At 46.2% G+C, this 21,711-nt stretch overlaps 1 protein-coding gene across 5 annotated transcripts in view; it reads right to left on the bottom strand.

Moving 5' to 3' along the window:
• Positions 1–318: 318 nt before the first annotated feature.
• The window catches only part of SESN2 (sestrin 2), a 54,895-nt gene continuing 33,502 nt past the window's right edge, over positions 319–21,711 (bottom strand). For 3 of the 5 annotated variants that reach the window (XM_053398644.1, XM_053398646.1, XM_053398650.1), the window contains exons 2-10: positions 13,955–14,020; positions 9,089–9,286; positions 7,033–7,215; positions 6,290–6,502; positions 5,481–5,640; positions 4,704–4,819; positions 3,882–4,072; positions 2,349–2,493; positions 319–1,503 (exon numbers count right to left, since the gene is read on the bottom strand). In XM_053398644.1, the coding sequence (XP_053254619.1) occupies positions 1,417–1,503; positions 2,349–2,493; positions 3,882–4,072; positions 4,704–4,819; positions 5,481–5,640; positions 6,290–6,502; positions 7,033–7,215; positions 9,089–9,286; positions 13,955–14,020 (1,359 nt within the window). In that variant the 3' untranslated portion in view covers positions 319–1,416. The remainder of the gene's footprint in view (positions 1,504–2,348; positions 2,494–3,881; positions 4,073–4,703; positions 4,820–5,480; positions 5,641–6,289; positions 6,503–7,032; positions 7,216–9,088; positions 9,287–13,954; positions 14,021–21,711) is intronic. The other 2 variants (XM_053398645.1, XM_053398647.1) reach the window with 1 other exon arrangement.

Raw genomic sequence — 21,711 nt, 5'->3', positions numbered from 1 at the left:
ACAGGGACGTCTACTTATTTACTGCAGGAGACCATTTAAAAATGGCACCTCTCACCTGCAATCTAAACTAGGGCAGAGCATTGCATGGCAAGTGTTACCACTTTATTCTATCGCACAAACAGATCAGGCCAACCTCTTCTGAAAATGTCTGTTCAGCCCCCAACTCTGGGTCATCTAGGTGGGCCCATTGTTGCCTAATCAAAACATAGAGGAACTTGTGGGCAGGGCCAGGAGGCAGAGAAAATAACAGCTCCATAAATGCTAAACACTCAAGTTCTGGGATCTGTGAGACAGCCTAAATACATATGTGTGCGCGCACACACACACGTTGCGAGGTGATGCTTTTTTAAGGGAGGCAAGCACAGTTGGACATCTCTATCTATACCCCAATTTTCACAGATGCAGCAGCTTTCTGTTCTGGATCTGGTCCTTGAGAATCTGTGTACTCCAAAACTGGTTTCCTCAGCTGAGAGATCTCTCCATCCCTGGCCAGGAGAGACCCTTGCATTTTGCCCACTTTGACAAGGTGAAAAGAAAAAGGAAAATCTGGCCAAACTTAACCACAACCTGGTATACTTTTGCCCCGTGTGACCTCTTTTAAGCCAGTCGCCATATATGGAGTGCAGTGATCTCAGGCAGGAAGCTAAGAAATGTAGTGTAGTCACCAAAATTGCAGTGGGGAAACTGCTTGTTTCATATGATTCTCAGGCCTCCCCCCACCTTCCAAAGTGTGACCTCCTCGAACATTCACAGTCCTACATTCAAAGTCCTGCAGCAGGTAGAGAAAGGAAAGCCCGACATTGCGGCAGAGAGATCTCTTTGGTTAATCAAGTCTTTGCCTCAGCTGGTCCAGCAGCGTTGTCGTTGCAAAGGACATGGCCACGAGATCCGACATTCATTGCACTAATCACCTACTGGGTAGGGGTGGGTGTGTAGGGGGAGGTATCTGAGAGTAGCCACAACAGGAAGCCACCACCAATTTCAACACATGACAGGCCAGCAAAAGGGCATTGGCAAAACGAGCCTTCCAAGATGGAGGCCAGAAGCCTGGCCATCCAAACATGACCACCCCTCTTCCCAGCTGGTGGCAGAGCCAACAAGCCACACAGCAGGAGGGGGATGGCTCCCAAGTCTCAGCCGAGAAAGCCGGGGTTAGGCAAAGTTGGTTTTCACCACACGTGTACAGTTTGGTCTCCTGCACCGCCCTCCTTGGCTGGTCGCTTGGCAGGAGATGCTCAGAACAGTGTCAGAAACGCCACACACAGCCCTCCAAAAAGTCACAGGGGGAGCAAGGTGACAAAAGTGTCTTTCGCAACGTAGTCCAGAAACACGCCTTTGTGTGGGGAGGGGAAGGCTCCCCTGTCCAAAACAGCTGGCCTGCCCCCCTTAGGGACGGCAAGGGGGAGCAGAGTCCCGTCAGGTCATGTAGCGGGTGATGGCACGCAAGGCGTACAGCAGGGCAGCCTGCATGCGGGCCTCCAGCAGAAGCAGGTTGATATGCACCTGGAAGGTGAAAAGGGATAGGTCAGAATAGAAATGGGCAGAGCAAACATGCCAAGGCCCAGCAGGGACTACAGCTGATGCCTGCCTGTGCCCTGAGCCCTCCTTTTTAATTTTGTCTCCTTGGCAACCGGTGCTCCTTTCCCCCAGTTATAATCCCCTGGTGTTTCCCTGGGGCATTGTGGGAAATTTAAATGGTGACACCCAATGGAGCCTTCGCTCAGAGCTCAGCATTGATTAGGAGAGCAGCATTATATATATATATATATATATATAAATCCAAGCAATTTTAGAGACAAAAGCTCTTATGAGAAAAGTATAGGATATATCCAATACCAGTCCTGACCCACTGAATGTATGTATTACTAACTTAGGCACATTCATTTAATGGAAGGAGAGGTGAAATTCAAACAGGAAATGAAAATAAATCAGCTAGTTTGAAAGTTCGTGGGACAGGGTTGTTGTACTCTGAGTAGAGCTGCTGAAATTAATGCTGCTAACTTAGTTGTGTCCATTCATTTCAATGGGTCTCCTCTGACTAGGAAAAGCCCTGGATACAACCCACAGTGTACAAGTGTGCAGCCATACCCTATATTGGGACCCTCCCTGGGTTGTTGGACCCAAACCTCATCAGCCCAGCCAGTGCATCCAATGGCCAGAGATGATGGAAATTGTTGTCACACATCCTCACAGTGTGTGTGTTGTGTCCTCGGCTCCCCCGTCCCTGCTATCACTCTCTCAGCCATGAGAAACTCAGACCGGTCTCTTGAGACCCCAGAAAGAGTGAGAGAGAAACAGACCTCCTTCTTCTCTCCCTCACCCCCCCAGGAAACATCATGTGGCTTTACCTTTTCAGAATGTTTGAAATGCCTCCAGAAGTGAGTGTACATGCGCTTGGTGGCTTTCTCTGGATAGCAGGCCACGGTCTTGATGTAGATTTTCAAGCTGCGCTCCAAGAGCTGGTTCACCTCCCTGTAATCATAGTCATCGTACCTGGGGGGGAAAGTGCAAAGATGTGAATGTTATGGGGCCTGCCTTCTATCGAGTCAGAACATTAAGAACGCAAGTGGCCCAAGTAGTGCAGCATCCTGTTCTCACAGAGGGCAAGCAGATGCCTAGGAGAAGCCTCCATGCCAGACCCGAGTGCAAAAGCAACCCCCCCTCCATTTCCAGCAACTGGCGTTCTAAGGCCTCTGGCGTTGGTAGCAGAACACAGCCACAAAGTACATCTAATCCTCTTTGAAAACCATCCAAGTTGGTGGCCATCACTACTTCCTGGGGGATTGAATTCCATAATCTAAGCATGCACTCTGTGTAGAGATCCTCTTTCTTTATCCATCTTCCAACAGTAGAGTCCATTTTGATGGGCAGCAACTCTCTGGCGTCTTCTGCAGAGGAGCCCTTTCCTGGCTCTGCTCATCAAGGTACTTTAAACTGGACGCGCCAGGGACTGAGCCAGTGAAATTCTGCATGCAAGCACATGCCCTGTACCCCTAAGCTATGGCGCTTCCCAGAGAAATCACTTCTTTAGCCACACGCCAACCAACAGCACAACTGTCCCTTCCCTCTTCGTTTAAGTCAGGGGGTGAGCCCCTGGCCTAATTTCATTGGGGGGTGGCAAAGAAAGGAAAGAGGGTGGGCAGAAAGAGAAACCAGTGGTAGGAAAAGGTTAGCTATCCCTGCTCTAGGGAAGCTGTTCCATTCACATGGCAGATCCAGCCGAGGATATGACAGGACAAGTCCTCCCACATCCCACAAACGTGCCTAACATCCGACCTCTCTATGAATTAGGTGACTCAGCTCCCTTGAGTCACACCTGTTTGGCGAGATCCGTGCAAGGCTAGTCACAGAAATCAATCCAGCCAAAACACACAAAACAGTCAATCTCCTCCTTCAGTCCTATACTAAACAAAGCAACCGGTCTGAGAAGGACGATGGATCTCAGTAGATTTCTTGTGAACCAGGCTATGGTTTAGCATCACATGACTAAGCTTTGGGCTTGTGTGCTTCCTCCTCTCGCCTATGTGTCCTACTTCCTGATCTGAGGCAAACCATAGTTGACATGAACCAGCAAACTAGGGTTTATCTGCAAAGTTTCTTACAATTTCTAATCCCACTTTTCAGACATTTGTAGTTTTCCATATGGGTAAGCAACTAATTAAGCAAAATCCATGAAGGATAGGTGGTGCACATGAGTACACGGCTCATCCACAAAGTGCCATGCTATGGTTTGGTGCTACAAGCAACTTGATCCAATGCTTTCCTTTCTTAGAAGTAACCATTCAGTAAAGGAAAGGTCTGGAAAGGTCTCAGGTTAGCCTTGATGAGACACAAAGCAGCGGGGAGGGGAGAGGAGGAGAAGGGAGAAACCAAAGTCTTACCGAATGCCGAAGACACAGTGCACATAATTCCAGATGGCCCTCCGGAGCATGGATGTGTCCACCCCACTGTGCATGGCTATAGTGTTATACGTCAGGTTGTAGACCACCTGGAATTTCTCATCCAGCAATTGCCCCACATCAGGATATAGGCGATTGATGAGTGAGTAGCCATGGTCCTCCCAGGTGTAATCCTGTGTAGAGAATGAAACATAAGGACATAAAGTGAGCCTGTTGGATCAAGCCCATGGCCCATCCAGTCCAACATCCGGTTCTCACGCTGGCCAAGCAGATGTCTGCAGGCTGGACATGAGCACAACAGCACCCCGCCCACCTGCGATTCCCAGCAATTAGTAATCAGGCATGATGCCTCTGGCAATGGAGGTAAAGCATAGCCAATGTGGTTAGTAGCTGCTAATAGCCTTGGCCGCCATGAATGTGACTTATGCTCTTTTAAAGCCATTCAAGTCGGTGGCCACCACCAAACAGCCTCTGTGCCACAAAGCCTACTGATACTCTTAAGTGGTTTGCCATTTTGACGGATCTTGCCCTGCACTCATCTACTTAAAGTAGAACAATATAGTATTGTAGGATGCACAGGTACTAAGTTCATCTATCTGTAAGATTTGAACTCTGGTCTCCAAGGTCACAGCCCAACACTTTTACTGCTACACCACACTGGCAAATATTGCATATTACCAATCTTCTGGATTGCTATCAATGGACAGAACTGGCATTGCGTTTTGGAGACGGAGGGAGGGGGGCTGGGAGAGACTAGGAACCTTCACACACAGCAGGGACCGTGAATGCATGCAGACAAAGTACCTGAGCTCGGAAAGTCGGGGGCGTCTGTTCTCCTCTCCTGGTGAAATCCTTGTATCCAAATTCTGGGTCCTCCACAAAGCACATCACATTGGGAGGCAAGGAGTGTTCAGCAATGTCTGGTGGGAATAAAGCCCCAAGAAAGATTAATGTGAGAGCATCAAAAACACCTCCCTCTGGACAGTGCTTTCTCTTATACCAGGGCAGGTGCTATGTGCAACTAAGCTGTTCAACTAGAATACAACTGTGTCCTAAAATACACCCTAGAAAAATAAAGGGAGTTTGGAGCCTAGAATTATTCTTTATTCATTTTGCCAAGACAGGACAGGAATGGCACTATAGTTTCCATCTTGCATGTGTATAATCCTTCTCTCACAAGAGGAACTTGCTCTCCTTTTTCCAGCTTCAGTGGCTAAATGCAGAACACATCTGTACTATACACGTAAAGCAGTATCATACCATACCAAACTGTAGTTTGTTTAGGGGTGCTATGAGTTGTTAGGAGATCCCTATTCCCTGCAGAGAGCTACAATTCCCAGATTTCCCTAGGAAGAGGGATTGATTGTTAAACCACTCTGGGAACTGTGGCTGTGTGAGGGGGATTACCTTGCTGCACTAAGTTCCAGCGCAAGAGTCTCTACTTCCCTTTCCACAGTCGGTTTTTGGTTGTTGACAGCACAGTCACTGGGAGATCCCCCCTCAAATCTTTTCCAAGTCTAGCAGGCTGTAGCACTAGGAAACTCCCCACTGAAATGGCTTGGATCCCATCTGAGAACTTGCCTGTCTTACCCGAGGGAGTAACGAGCAGACTCTCTCTCTTTTCCATCTCAAAGCGGGTCTCCATCTCCTCCTGGGTGACTGCCTCCTCTTCCAGCTGGCACTCTTGCAGAAGCTTCATCCTCTCCATCAGCACTTCCACCTCCTCCATAGCATCTGAGCCCTGAGAACATGGGGACAGAAACCAGTCAGTCCTCAGAATGACGGCTGGAGAGGGGCACACATTTATGAAGTGCTTAATTGGGGAACGGCTGTAGCTCAGTGGTACAGCATCTGCTTTGCATGCAAAGGGGCCTCCGGTTCAATCCCTACTTGGGGGTGGGAATGTCCGCCTCCTGAAACCTTGAAGAGCCTTAGAGAGCTGTTGCCAGTCAGTGTAGACAACACTGAGCTATATGGACCAATGGTCGTTACTTAAAAGCAGTGCTTTTTTCTGGGGGGATGCGGGGGTACACATACCCCTAAATATTTTGTGAATCTAAGTTTGGCCTCGTTGAGGGGTAGTATTTAAATATGAGTAGGAAAATGAGAGTATCTCTAAACTTTTTTTTTAAAGAAAAAAGCACTGCTTAAGAGTATAAGCTTCCTGAAATAAACCTCTAAAGTTTCATAAGCCACTCTGGAAGCCTTTCAGGCTGAAAAGCAGGACAATGAATGCTTTCAGGTAAGCAGGTATATAATGTGGAAATCACAGCACTCCCAACACTCTCCAAGAATGGACCCTGCCAGTTTTTGGTGCTGTTTTCTAGTGGGCTTTAAGGGTCCTTAATGCATTGAGAAAAATGGAACCCCCTCCCCTTACTGCCACTCACACTGGAACTGTTTACTCCATCCTCCGAGGCCGGACTGCTATCACAACTGCGTGGCGAGGGCGGCCGAAAGACGTGGCCTCCTTCCTGGTCGATCTCCAGATTGATGCCGCAGCCAAAGACGAAGGATGCAAGCGAGTGGTAATGTGTGAGGAGCACCAGAGCCTGGATGAGTTCTGCCAGAGACCAACTGTTGTCGCTCGTCTTCAGGAGCGCCTGTTTAAAACAAGCACCACCACCAAAGGGGCCCCCATTTAGCTCCATGCATCAAAAGAAGAACTGCTCATCTTTAAATAGGAAATGAATAATATCTTGCTCAGAACTCTGCTGTACATAAGGCTGGTAAGGCTGCGCTGCGCTTCCCAAACAGCAGGGCAATGGGTTTCAACAGGTGGGCAGGGCAACCTACCTGCCCCCCATCTGATGTCATCTGATTGACAGGCAGGTTGTCTTGCCCAACAAAGATGGTCCATAGGGTGGTGCCAGATAATGATCTGGCTCACGGGCCAAAAATGTACTCTATCCCTGCAACAGACAAGAATGGTCTGACCGGGTATGAGTCAACTTCATATATTTGTAAGTGAATCACTTTCTGTGGCCTGCCATTAACAAGAAAATGGGTGAGTTTTTTGTTTTCGTTTTTTAAAAGAGCAATGGTCTTATGAATCAATACACTGTCCTCTGTGGAGTTCTCAATGGATGTTTGCGCAACTCCCAATTCCTTCCTTCCACCCTTAGTTACTCACCTCAATGTGTTCCTTGGTAATCAGCCAGGGCCGGTGGGCCAGGATCTTGTTGATTTCGTTGAGGTTCCTCAGTTTCTGTGGGGCATACTGCAAGCCTCGCAGCCACTCTGGGTCCCCACCCACCTGCAGGAACTCCCCCATGTGGAAGCCAACCAGATAGGAACACTGATGTCTTGCAGCAGCCTGAGAAAAAATGGGGTAAATTAATAAGAGGGGTAACTCATAAAGAAATGCAGGAGAACAGTCTCTGCCAGGAATCAGAGTACATGGCCACATTAACAACACGGGACCCAGATTTGGGGGAAAGCTTCCCATTGGGCAGTGCTTAATTAGCCACCCTGAGCCCGGTCTTGGCTAGGGAGGGTGGGGTATAAATAAAATTTATTATTATTAATTATTATTATTATTATTATTATTATTATTATTATTATTATTAATTTCTAAAAACAAGGGATACACAGGAAGCAGTTTTCTACTGCCAAGACCATCGGCCCACTATGCTTTCTCCAGCTTGGTGCCTTCTAGATTGCTGGGTTCCTAGCCAGCTCCAGCCAGAGTGGCCAATGGTCAGGGATGGTGGGAGTTGTAGTCCAGCAGCATCTGGAGGACAATAGCCTGGGGGAAGCTGGTCTACACCCATGGACAGTGGCTCCACACAGGTTCAGACAGGCGTCTTTCCTGGCCAAATGTGGAGGTGCCAGGAAGTAAACTGGGGACCTGGCCTTCTGCATGACAAGTACATGTTCTGCCACTGAGCAGAGGTGCTACTGAGGTGGACCCAAGTTAGTCATGTACCTCAATTTCAATGGATCCTCTCTGAGTAAGACCAAGATTGAAAGCTGCACGCTATAGCTACGGCTATAGGGCCACATCCGCACCAACTGAAGGACAATTATTACCACTTTGTTACGGCTTCCCCCAAAGAATCTCGAGAACTAGAGTGCTGTTAGGCAAGCTCTGTCCCTCTCACAGTAATATTATTCCCCAAGTGGCTTAACAATCATTCTTCTTCTCAGAGAATTCTGGGAATTGTAGGTCTAGGTGGGGAACAGATGTGGCCTAAGAACTCTCAGCACCCTTTGCTAACTACAGTTCCCAGGATTCTTGGGCAGGCGGACAGGGACTATGACTGTTTAGAGAGAGATGATACTGCTTTAAATGTGCAGTGCAGAAGGGGCCTCTAAAATTCTAGGTCTTGCGAGGGAAGTCAGTAAGGAGTGTGCAGTTAGGCAACACAAACACACAAAAGTGACCAGCAGCCAGAGGGAAATAAGATGGGAATTTAATCAGGATGATTTGTTTAATGGTCATGAATGATTCACATATGGTGGCAAATTGATTTTCTTTTGCCTAACTGCCAATCACATTACTTTTAAAAATGTTACATTTATAACTGTTATTTGATTCTCATTTATAATACCTTACTTTCTGATGTTCAGAGGTTATTTTGTATAGCTGTTTTCTACCTTCCACACATTTTTGTAGCTGATTCTATGGTGTAATGTTTATTTTGATACTAAAGAGGATTCAGAGGACTTATTATTTTGATACTAAACAGGATTTATTTCAATGCTTAGCCGTGTTTTAGGGAATGTAGAAATGATCTGGGCACTTTTTGTATTTGCTGTATATTTAAGACATTTTAATCTATGCCGTAAACTGCTCAGCAGCATGTAGGTTGTCCAAATAAATAAAAATACGAAGTGAAACAGTGATAGAAACACCCACTCCATTTAAAAAACAAACAAACAAAAACCTGCCATTTTGTGGGTGTTGTTGGGGAGTGGCTGCCTGGGGCAATGCTATGACCACTGGAAGGATTAGAAACAACTCTGAAGTAACTCTGTCGTAATTCAAAACACAGAATCTAAACAGGTGCAGGGATAGCTAGGGAATTAAATAATAATAAGAATAAGAATAAGAATAAGAAGAAGAAGAAGAAGAAGAAGAAGAAGAAGAAGAAGAAGAAGAAGAAGAAGAACAACATTTTAAAATGAGGTGTTCTTTAAAATCTACACCTACTGACCCAGGTTCCCATTTCTCCTCAGTCACTCACCATGATGGCAATGTAATGGCGCTTGTGATATGGCAAAGGCCCATCCATCCGCAGCAGGAGGTACTGAGTTTTCCAGAAGCTTGTCAGGTACTCAGGATGCAGCCCCATCACCATGGTAATGTTATCCACCCTGCCTGTGGAAACAAAGGCCTCAATGAAGAGGCGCCGCTGGGCACTCTCTACTCCTTCTTGTAGGATCTACAACAGGTTAAAAAAAAGAAGAAGGCAGGAATGTAATGGGTTGTCCAGGGGAGCCTCTTTTATTGAGCATTCGTGCCTGTTAGCTTGCAAAAAGCATACGCAGAAGTTAGATTGCATCCAGTCTTTAACGGGGCATTTGTTCACATTTATTTGCAGGCAGGTTATATGGTGAAGAGCTCCACTAGTTTTCACAGTGCGTTTCCCCATTACTTCCCTAATCACAAAAAGTACAATTCTTTATGAAAAGTGAATTTTTTGTGCTAGAGCAGGGGTGTCAAACTCAAATTCATCGGGGGGCCGCATCAGCAGTTTGGTCACCCTCAAAGGGCCGGTTGTTCAGGCAGCCATTGGATCTGTCACATCACAGGATGGCATGCGCTCAATATAAAAACAAGTGGAGGTTTCCTGAATGCATGTAAAGTGGAGGTTTCCTGTGTAGAACGGTCGGCGCCGCTAGAGGGCAGATGTTCTCTGGCTTGTAGGCTGCCACGCATGCGCTGAAGAGGCGGCTTTCTTGTGTCAAAAAAAAAAAGTGAGAATAAAAGCTGAAGGCTGGCGGCTGGCGGCGGCTACACGGGCCACATGACGAGGTCTGGCGGGCCGGATTCGGCCCGCGGGCCTTGTGTTTGACACCCGTGTGCTAGAGTGACAAAGCGCTTTAATTCACTTTAACCGCGCAAACCTAGATTTCCCAGTATGCACTTGAAACCCTCCTGCAAAATACTTAAAGTCTGGAGTTAACCCTGAGTGCCTATATAGTTTTTGGAGCTGCTAAAAGCACTTCAAATACACAATGTCAAATACACAATGTTACCAAAACAACCCTGTCCAAGTAGATTACCATCTCTATGGGCAGATCCAAACCATACCTTTAAAGGACATGACTCCCTGCCCCTGACTAGAACTCTGGGAACGGCAGCACCACTTTCACAGCATCCTTAACAAATTACAGATCCCAGAATTATTTAGGGGAAGTCACTTGTTTATTGCTCTGTATTTTATGCTTTTTTAATGTTGTAAGCCGCCTTGAATCCCAACTTGGGGGAAAGATATGATATAAAACTATTAAAGAAATAAATCAACGTGCTTTAAACACGCACTGGATGTGCTTCAAACGTATGAGGCAGATCTGCCCCTACTAAAGTCACAGAAAGTCTGCAATAAATCCATTCAATTGTCACAGCTTCACCTGAAGGAATCCTTTACAGAGAGAGCAAAGCCTGGCAGACTTTTTAGCCAACTCGACATTGCACTTTTCAAAGTTTATTGAGCAAACAACTTTGAAAGAGAGAGAGAGAAAGAGAGAGAAATTTAGCTGTTTCCCACAGCAGCTGAAGGGCTCAGCCATCTGATGCAATCGGGTTGTTTGTTCAAATTCCAGGCCAAAAAAACAGCCACCACCAACAGCCCAGCCCATCACACACCTCCTTGCCCCTCCTGCTTGGCAGGGAAATTTCAAAAAACAGGGCTCTCTCGGTTGCTGGAATCAAAATCCTGCCCGGTGACGTATCTGGAAGCAGATACTGTCCTTGTGGCCAGCACCACAGAGCTGTCCAGGAACAGAACCCATATCATTTCCCCAGCCAGACCAGCCAATGGCTCAATGGCTCCAAGCGGCACCCCCTTGTGAAGGTGGGGAGAGGAACTGGCACTAGGCCAGAGAAGAGGAGAAAGGGACAGCTGTCAGCCCAGAAGGACCCCCCCACCTCCCCAAAGGCTGCACACACACCATATATTTAAAGCACCCCCTCCAACAATCCCGGGAACTATAGTTTTCAGGGGTAGTGGGAGTTGCAGCTGTGCTGGGGTAAACTACAGTTCCCAGGACTCGGGGGTGTGTGCTTTGAATGTGGTGTGTGCCTGCAGCTGAAGTCTGTAACAGGAGCAGAGATATAAAGGATTTGAACAGATTTATGCTGCCCAAAGGGTCCCCCCCACCCCACCCCACCCCAGGGCTTGAAAGGAGGGGTGCGGATGGCATCTGATGGGTGCAACAGTGGCCAGGGAGAGGTAGCTGGCGCTCAGTCTTTTGATAAGTTGTTTGTGCATACACAGGGAGGGAAGGTCACTCGATAAATAAGGAGATGACGACATCACAGGGCAACGCTCACACATGTGTCACTCCCATCACAGGAAGAAAAGAAAAAAAGCACAAGGGTGGGGGAAGCCAAGGACTTTGCTGTGGCAATAAGCAAATAGCACTCCGTGTTATGTGTTGCCCTGCTGGAAAGCCAACAGGGCTGGCTGCCCCCCCAAAACCAGGAAGGGGTGGGGGTGGTGATGGGGAGGGATTAACACCTCAGATGCCTCTGAACCCATGGCCAGCAGTTTTGCAAGATTGCCAGAGGTCAGGGAAAGAAACAAGTAAACAATAATCCATCTCTGTTGCTTTAGGGAAGAAAACCACCATAGAAGGGGGCAACCCTTCTTGAAGGTGCGAGGAAAACATGGGGGAAATACAGGATATTTATTTTTATTTCAGTGCTGGTGGTGAGGGGGGTTGATTTTCATTTGCAGCCTCCCTTCCTTCATCCCAGTTAAATAGGCAGCACCCCAGAAGCAACACAGTTGTACCTTGAATCCCGAAAGCCTTGCGAGTTGAACATTTTGGCTCCCAAACACCGCAAACCCAGAAGGGAGTGTTCCAGTTTGTAAAACATTCTTTGGAACCCAAACGTCCTCCGCGGCTTCTGATTGGCTGGAGGAGCTTACTGCAGCCAATCGGAAGTCGTGTCTTGGTTTCTGAACGCTTTGGAAGTTGAATGGACTTCTGGAACTGATTCCATTCGACTTCCAAGGTAACACTGTATTTTGAAACACACACAAAAATATATCCTATATATACAAATAGCAAACTTGTTCTTAATGCAAATCCTTATCTAGGCAAAATAGTACCATCCATGCATGAAGAGGGGAGAGACGTTAGCAGACCCAGGGGAGCGCCAAGATTTGCAGGAATACAATTTTTTAATTTGTAAGAATAAAAAGTTAAGTGGATCCCTTTACCCTCCAAAAAAGCTCACTGACAGCCAAGCATGCTTAACAGCCACAGGAACAAGGTTGGTAGGGGGGCACCCGGAACATAGTGTTCTCACAAAGTGCATGGGTGGCTGGCCTTCTAGGGGCAGGGGAGAATGTAGTTTTCTCAAAAAGGGCATGGCTGGCTGGTAGGCCTTCTGAAGAAGAGCACTCCGCACTGCAACATTTTCTTGCAGGTCCTACTCATAAAATAATTGATATTCTGGTATTTGCTTCTTATCAGCAGAACAACAAACTATTTATGTTATCAGTACCAGGGGAAAAACAAACCTGTTTTTAGCTACTGCAGTTTCCCTCTGGGAATCGGAATTTATGAAGCAGTTTGACTGGCTTTTTCTAGCCTCCTTTAAGGAACATGATCCCTAGACTTCAGCAGAGGGCAGTCAGGCTCAGAGACAAGTGACTGAGGTCACCCAGTGAGCATCATGGTTGAGTGGGAACTTGAGCCCTGGTCTCCCAGGATCTAGTCCAACACTCTAACCATAATGCTGCCTTGATTAATTGTCATTGAAGTATGATCTATAATTATCTCAATAAATAGATAAAACAGAAGCTGGAGACAGTGGTGTGTAGTGCTCAGAATAGTGGGAGCTAGAGGTCACAAGACCGGGGGGGTTGTTCCTGCCCCCCCAAAGGAAATTCGTCCCACCCACCCTGAGGTTTTTTAAAAAGCTGTGTTGAGGCCCAGCCAGGTCTCTCTAGATCTGTTCATGCAATTTACACATATATTCCTTCACTGTGTGCACAGAAATATACCCAGGGCTTTTTTTCAGCCAGAACTCGCCAGACCTCAGTTCTGGCACCTCTCAGGTGGGAGCACTGAATACACATGTTCCTTCCTAACATGGATGGGAGGTGGGGATGGAAAGGAATACTAAAGTTTCTGCCCCCAGCCAACCCAACAACCCCCCCCCCCAAAACACAGCTCCTGTTCCCCTAGCTGAAACATTCTCTCGTTCCAAAGTATTGCTTCCTCAAAAACGAAACCAAATAACAGGGACACTGACTAACAAGAGAGAGCTATTCCCATGCTCAGGACCACACTGAAGTTTACAGAATTAAAAAAAAAATGATGAGGACAACAACTAAAGAGCAAAGGGAAGTCCTACATATGGCACAAGGAAGATAGAGAATGCTCCGCCATGGAATGTTGAGTGTGGGAACCCTGAACAGCAGGAACCCTGAATAACAGCACTCCTGCTTGTAGCCAAGCAAGCACACTGCACCTTTGCTAATATTTATTATTTATCGATACTCAGTTCTTTAATATTACAGCACCTGAAGACTACTAGGTGCTGAATGCTTGCTGGCTATTTTCTTGTGCATATGAGAGATCTCAAGTACATAGCCTGTTTGCTAAGGGTGCTGGGAACTGTAGCACTGCAAGGAACAAACTATGGTCCCCAGGACTCCTGCCCCAAGGTAGGGAGGACGAATGTGTTTTAAATGCACAATGTGTAAGCAGCTAGAGCTAACCTTCCCAGCACCCAGACTCCTCTCCGCCCCCCAGATCCATCCCCATAAATGCAAAAATAACTAGCACCATCACTGCAAGGTGCTCTCTAGTAAGGATGATTCCTTGGCCTGGCAGAGAGAGAAAAAGAAGTTCCAAGCTGTGCATCTTACCTCTTCCACCGGGATGAAGGAACTGGGGCCTCTTCCCAACTGCCGGGGGATTTTGACTCCTCTGTCCTGGAAAATGAAAGGAACAGCTGTTTTTAAAAGAACCAACACTCACATCAAAGGGGATTCTGCCCCACCCAGTTACCTCTTCCCTGGGAGGACAGCCATTGCCAGAGGCAATGTTGGGGGTGGAGGAAGGATGGGGTGGGGAGAGTAAGGCAAGAGTGAAAGAAAGCACAAAGGAGTGGGGGGGGGAGTGCACCAGACACTAGAGAGCAAAGGCTGCTGTAAACTTCAAGTTAGGCTCTGCGGATGAGGTGTCTTTTTCTCAACCTCTGCTCCTTGCAAAAGCAGCTTGGAGCAATAGCCCCGGAGGAATTGCATCAGATAAAAGACCTGCCCAGAACTGGTTAGCTCAGTGTGAAGTTTGGGGATTTCCATCAACCGCCCCCACGGTGAGAAAAGAAAGCAACAATATCTCTTAAAGGAGGAGGAGCTGGTCACCCTTTGCTTTTGACTCAGGAATTCTGCTACCTGATGAAAACGGTCCAAAGCGTTACAGGGAGATCACCCATCTCCCTGCAACAGAGGGCCTAGCCTTGCATCAGCAAGACAATCTCCCCAGGACAGGAGGCATTTGGTAACCTAGTTTCTCTCTCACACTCCACAGACCAGCGGTGCCAGGGCAAGAAGAGCTGCAGGCTGGAAGACTTTTATCTAGACAGCTGATCCTAAAAGCCACCTGCTGAATTCCAAGACTAGACAAACAGAAGGCAGACAAACCCAGATCACCACCTGCCACTTCTCTGCTGTGCTTTAGGCCACTGGCCTAAAGGGGTTTTGTTGAAGGCGTCAACTGAAGACAGCTTAGTGCTGCAGGGCCTCTAAGCACTCTCTCCCCCCCCCCCACCTGAGCGGAGAGTTTTCTGGCACTCCTAGACAGGACTGGGAGGTCTGTGTATATCAGAGAGCCAGGCCTACACTCCCCGCTGGCTCAGTACTGAAGAGGGAAAGCTGAGCAAGCAGTGCTTATGTGCTACGACACATAGGAAAATAGTATTGTGCCCTAAATTTTGCAAGAGAGATTGGCTACCAGTGGAGTTATCTCTATGCACTGACCAAGGCTAAGGTTGACAGACGCAACTGCCAGCTCGCCGCCGGTGAGTGCATCTTTCTAACCTGGCGACTGCAGCACTGGAATCTGGAGAAGAACAAGGAGTGTCCTCCAACAGCGTGTGGATTCTAGGAAACTCGTATTCCCACTCTGGAAACCATACCGCTGTGAGGGGTATAGGGGTTTTGATACTGCTTTAAATGCACAGTGCAAATGGGCCCCCAGAAGTTATACAGTTATCTCCCGCTTGGACTACTGCAATGCACTCTACGTGGGGCTACCTTTGAAGGTGACCCGGAAACTACAACTAATCCAGAATGCGGCAGCTAGACTGGTGACTGGGGGCGGCCGCCGAGACCACATAACACCGGTCTTGAAAGACCTACATTGGCTCCCAGTACGTTTCCAAGCACAATTCAAAGTGCTGGTGTTGACTTTTAAATCCCTAAACGGCTTCAGCCCAGTATACCTGAAGGAGCGTCTCCACCCCCATTGTTCTGCCCGGACGCTGAGGTCCAGCGCCGAGGGCCTTCTGGCGGTTCCCTCACTGCGAGGAGCAAAGCTACAGGGAACCAGGCAGAGGGCCTTCTCGGTAGTGGCACCCACCCTGTGGAACGCTCTCCCACCAGATGTCAAAGCAATAAACAACTACCTGACATTCAGAAGACATCTTAAGGCAGCCCTGTTCAGCGAAGTTTTTAATGTGTGATATTTTAGTGTATTTTTGTTTCGCCCAGGGTGGCTGGGGAAACCCAGCCAGATGGGCGGGGTACAAATAATAAATAAATAAATTATTATTATTATTATTATTATTATTATTATTATTATTATTATTATACAGGACTTTTCAGCACCACACCCAGAGGTCAAAACGTTTCAGCTCCAGTATCTCAGTGATCTTTCAAACAACCCTGCAGCACAGGTCCTGTATCCAACCCATTATGCAGAAGGAACATGGAGCAGGGAATCCAGTAAAGGCTACTTAAGTGAGCTCTTGATGGAGTCAGGAGTTGAACTAGAAACCTCGGCTGGCTCTTAGCTGCTGCACCACACCAGGGCTCTCCTATTAAAATGTTTCCCCATGCATGGCAATTTCAGGATGAACACTGCTCTATAGCAACCACATCTTCCCATTTCTTGACTGTGCTGGAGCTTTCAAAAAAGTTAATTACATCCAACAATAACATGCAAAGTTAGTAACCCTGAGGGCTTATCATCTACTTTTGATGTGGCTGTCAGCACCAAACAAGCTGTTCACCACAAAATTAAGAGATACAATTAGAGGCAGCAGAAACTCATGTGTTTTTTTTATAAAAAACATGTAAGTTACCAAAGGTGGGAGTGTGGAGGCAGAGAGAAAGGGAGGGGGGAAAGGACAAACAGTAACACATTGGCCAACATGTCTTCAAAAGCCAGTCATGAGATTTAAAACAGCCTTCTCCTGGTGACCTGCAGATGTCGTGGGTCCCCAACTCCCATCAACCCCAGTCAGAACGGCCTGTGATTAGGGATAATAGAAGTTGTAGGCAAACAACATCTTGTGGGCACCAGGTTAGGGAAGCCTGCAAAAGATGCCCCTTTCAGCAGAATGTAGTGATTTAACACCATCGTCAGGTGTCCATTCTTTCCTATCATCTCACAGAAGTTCATTGTATTTTTTAAATGCCACTTTTACTTATTTACTCTAGAAATAAAATAAAAAAAAATCAGTGTTGTCACAAGGAAGGAAAGTAATAAGGAATTAGCCTGCATTTTGGAGGGTTAAGTACTTTCAAACATCACTGCAGGCCAGATTTGCAAATGGATAAAACTGATCAAAGAATGGCATAAAGGAGCCTTCTGAGGAGCTGATGCTATGAATTTAAAAGGAGAAACAACCTCCACTTTATTATGGTGTGGGTCACAAACTCAAAGGTAGCAAGATCCCTAGTGAAGGTTGCTAAGATATCACCACTTTATGTCCTTTACGTTTGGTATTTTACCTTGTTGTTTGTTCTTGCGCTAGTATTCTAATTTCTTTACGTAAGTACTGTATTGCATTTGTAGAGTTATAGTCATTGAGTTGTAGAGTTGGAAGGGACCAAGGGTCATCTAGTCCAACGCCCTGCAATGCAGGAATCTCAACACGAGTTTCAGTAATAAAAAAGCAACTCAGATTTAGGAACACAAGAAGCTACCTTATGCCAAGCCAGACCACTTGGTCGGTCTACCTCAGTGCTGTCTACACTGACGGGCAGCAGCTCCCCAGGATTTCAGGCACCAGTCTCTTTCAGTGGGGATTGAATTTGGGACATTCTGCATGCAAGGCAGATTCTCTGCCACCAAACTTGCAGCCCTAGAATCCTTAGGACTGTAGGAATACACACATACTCTTCTCAAAAAGTGAATTTTCCCAACTGCAACAAATGCAACTATCTTGCTCAGGACAAACATAAGTCTGGATGAGCCCTAATTAAAATACTATTTTGGTCAAAACCTTCAGAGTTTCCATTTGGGCCTTTTCATATCCCTTTCTATTTTAAAAGTGCACATAAAAAATAAGATATTCAAACGCAACAGAACACTACTGTTTGAAAATGTAGGTATGGACATCTGTAGGGATACCAGAGAACTTCAACAAAAATGGAAACGGGAGCAGAAATTGCAGGTGTTCCCTTATTCATCCCATGTCTGGAAGGCTAAACAATCCAACAAATATTATCTGTGGTCAGTGTTGTCATTCTTCAGTCCACAAATGAAATGTGTTTGATAAATTGCCGTCGCCACCCCCCACGATTTGCATTGTGTGCGGATTAATGTAACTGATTATGTAATTAATTCACCATAGCGGAAAAGAAGATGAATAATGCAGTTCTTGTTGGAAGCCAAATTGCAGCGGAACAGAAACAGCGCAGAATGCAATGCATCCAAGGTAGAACAGAAGTAGATTGCCTTCTTATATCCCTACTGACCAGAATGTAGGGATGGGTTTCTGCTGTTTTGAGCGCATGATCATCACGGGCAAAACGTGATTTTGTTAGCAAACAGTGAGCAAAACTGTCCTAGATGTTCCCTCCCATCAAGTCACGGCCGTTCTAGCGCTGCTCTCTGCTAGCGTGAGAACACAAGTCACCTGTGGGTTGGAGGGTGAGCGGGGCTATTTATTCCACCCCCCTTTTTTTAGACTTTCATTAAACATTGAAAAAACGAGCGAGCGAGCAACACATACAAACAAGTAGAAAAAAGAAGCCCACAAACCAGTATTTACACTTGCGCAGCTGGCTAAATAAAGGGTTAAAGAAAAGCTTCCTTATTTCACAGTCTCCAAAAATGCTGACTCCCTGGAATGACACTTTTTTTTTTTAAATGGAAAGAGCCAGAAGCCTATATCCAGAGGCACACACAAGACACTGGTGAACTAACCTTTGCCACTCTTCCTTCTCCCCCCCACCCGCCACCATGCACACACCCTAACCAAGCAAGTCTAACTCAGCTCAAATATAAAGCTCTCCAAAGCTGCTGACTCGACAGACTTTTTTTTCCAGCCTCTGAGACAGACACACACACAGAAAGACACACACACACAGAGAGAGAGAGAGAGAGAGAGAGAGAGAGAGAGAGAGAGAGAGACAAGAGAGAGCTTTGATAAAGGGAGGGTTAGAAAGCTGAGAAAGGGGAGGGAGAATAGGAAGGTCAGGCCTCGGCTGGAGGCGCTTCAGATTGCCAAACAGCAACTAAACTGGACTCCTTTTTTGTTGCCAGATACTAGAGCCAGCCAATCACAGCATGGAACAAACACAAGATTTTGTAATCCTTTGAGCTGCCATAAAATAAGCTTCAAAGCTTCGAAAGTGCAATATAAATCATCACAGGTGGTCATTAGTAATACAGGCTATATTTATATCCCACTCACATTTCTTTCCCTGATCATCTTAACCATCATTCCCCCCCCCCAAGACAGAGTAAACTTTATAATTAATTGACTGACAGAGGAACAATGAACCAAGCCAGCATGGTCAATTCCACATCTCTAGCCAGCATGGTCAATTGCATACAGCGCAAATGTTCCGTTTTGAGCGGGACACCTTGGATTGACAGAAGCCACCGCGATCCAAATCCTGGATGTCCCATTTTGGCTCCTGTGCTCTGAATGTGCCACACATTCTTGGTCCCATGCTGCGGCGCAAGACAGTTGGCTCACACCAGAGTGCGGAACCAAAAAATGGAACAGCCGGTGTACTTATGGAAGCTGGTGCTGCACTTCCAGGATTTCAGCCAATGGGGACCAAAGGAGTGTGGAAGCAAAAGACACATGTCTTTGGGGGTATGCAATTGTCAAGGAGGAGAGAATAATAATTATTATATTATTTATATCCCACCCCTCTGGCTGGGTTTCCATGCAACATCTGAAGGGCTACAGGTTCCTCATCCCTCTTCAAAGGCAATCACTTGTGATTAAAAGGTGGCCCTTCTTCCATTTTTAAAACTGTCTGGCAGGTGGTGACTAGGGAACATGCCATACCAACAATGCCTGCCCCTGCATATATGGGATGCCCTCACCAGGAAGGAAGACTTTGCTCCCAAAACTGACATATTGTCAGTGCCAGGCAAAGCCATTCCTCTTTTTCTCAGGTATTGGTGGGTTATTGTTTTTCCTTGCAGCAGTTGGGGCATCTCCTCCACACTGTGGGGGGGGCTGTGTGTGGTGGTTAGACCCATGTTAGTGGGATAATTTGTTTTTTATGATATGATTTCCACATGTTGTGCTTCATTTTAATGATTTTGTTTTTCATATGTTGCTTATTTTAATATTAGTTCTAAGTAACTCTGAAACACTTGTGTAAAGCTACAGCTAATAAAACACAAATAATAAAATGCCCTCCTTTCCATTGTTTTAAGTGTGATTTCAGCTCTCTTTTCTCCATCCATCCTAATTCAATACTTTTATTTTGCGAAGGGATATGTGTTATTTTAATATATATCTCAAAAAAGTGAAAACATGGCAAAAACAACAGAGAACTTAAATAACATAGGATCACTACAGCTGTCTGCACATAATAGCAATAAATCTAGCAAGCAGGAGGGTATATGTTGGAGAGTGCAAAGAGGCAAGTTGGATTAGGTAATAAACCATGGAAATTTTTTGTTTTGCTACAGGTTAGCATATGGTTGGTCTGAGAATGGCTGGTTCATCCACTGGTTCCTGTCAGTTCCAGAAACAGGCATATTGGTCTGGCACCTGTATATGTGCACCATCATTTTGTCAATGGAAAAATTAAATCTTGCCAAGTTGTGTTAAATTAATCTGTGTCTCTTAAACAGCATGTTCTTCCAGTATGGCAAAGTTTCATTGCTTTGGCACACAGGTGACTATTATTAGCCATTGTTTTCTAGCATGGATATTATTAGCCAGAGCTGGCATGGGGTGCCTATGGCTTTGGGATGCAGTTGAACCAAAACTCCCATCAGTCTCAGCCAGCATGATCAATGGCCAGGAATTATGGGAGTTGTGGTTCAACATCTGGAGGGCTACAGGTTCCCCATCACTGAAGAGAAAAACAAGGCAATTACCCAACCAAGATTGGCAGGTCAGTCTGTGGCATGATTTGCTAGCAAACCTTGGCCATTGCAAAAACAGGGGAAAAGGTCTTAGCCATGCAAAACAAAAGAAACGAATGCATTAAAGCACTGAACTGGATTGTGAAGTTTATAATGTAAGCACTCACTTCAAAGCTTGGGTTGGATAAATTTAACTTTCTCTCAACAATAGGACAGATGCCTTGAAACATAAATCAATCAGCAAGGAGCTGTTTGTACTGAATCCCTTTGCATGGAAAAAAACAAACCTGTGAAAGCAAGCCCAACCATGCCTCATCCACCCCCATCCCCGCAGCAAGCCAACAGACGGTATTTTTCGCATTTGAAAAGCTCGAAAATTGCTACCAGGTACCTACTTCAAGGGACTAACCCACATGCTCTCAGTCACTTGAAGACCAGTGGTGCCAAGTTTGGCAGATACATAAAACCAGAAGTTATAAGAGTATCCCATGTAAGGATTAATAGGAGAGTCTCAGATCTGAAAAGACTGAAGAGCTGAACTTTTGCTGCCTCTCCATTCTTCCAGATGGGAATTTCCTGTTGATAACTTATATATAATCTATTTACTCTCAAGTGTTCCCAGTAAGTCAGTGGACCAGCTCAAAGCAAGTGAATTGTCAACCCAAACAAAAAAAGGTCTCTCCCCTTTCAACATGGATCTCTGATGTCAAGCAGCCAAACAACATTTATTTACTCTCATTTCCTTACAACCAAAAAGTCAGACTGACCTACCTTGATTTTGGTGTCTCTCTCTCTCTCTCTCTTTATTAAAAAAGAGGGGTAGCTTCTTTTTGCCTGCCTTCACAACAGAACTTAAGCCCGATCACTTCCCATCCTCAGCGGCTTCTGTGCTTCCTGTTCTAACACATTGCATCCCTAAATAGTCTTGTGTCTGCCCACAGATGCATCACGTCACAGACCAATTCCCTATGATGCAACTTGTTTCCACCAAGAGGGTGGGGAGCTGAAACAGAGGACTACTTTGGGGAACAGGCAAGTCAGCCAAAACGGATTGTTCTCCCTAAAGGGGAATACTCAGATTATGGATTCTTGCCTCTGCCACCCACCT

This window comes from Podarcis raffonei, chromosome 8 (genome assembly GCF_027172205.1).
Source record: "Podarcis raffonei isolate rPodRaf1 chromosome 8, rPodRaf1.pri, whole genome shotgun sequence".
In the NCBI taxonomy this organism is placed as follows: Eukaryota; Metazoa; Chordata; class Lepidosauria; order Squamata; family Lacertidae; genus Podarcis; species Podarcis raffonei.
The sequence above is the reverse complement of the archived record's forward strand: the minus strand, read 5'-3'. Positions and strand labels throughout refer to the sequence as shown.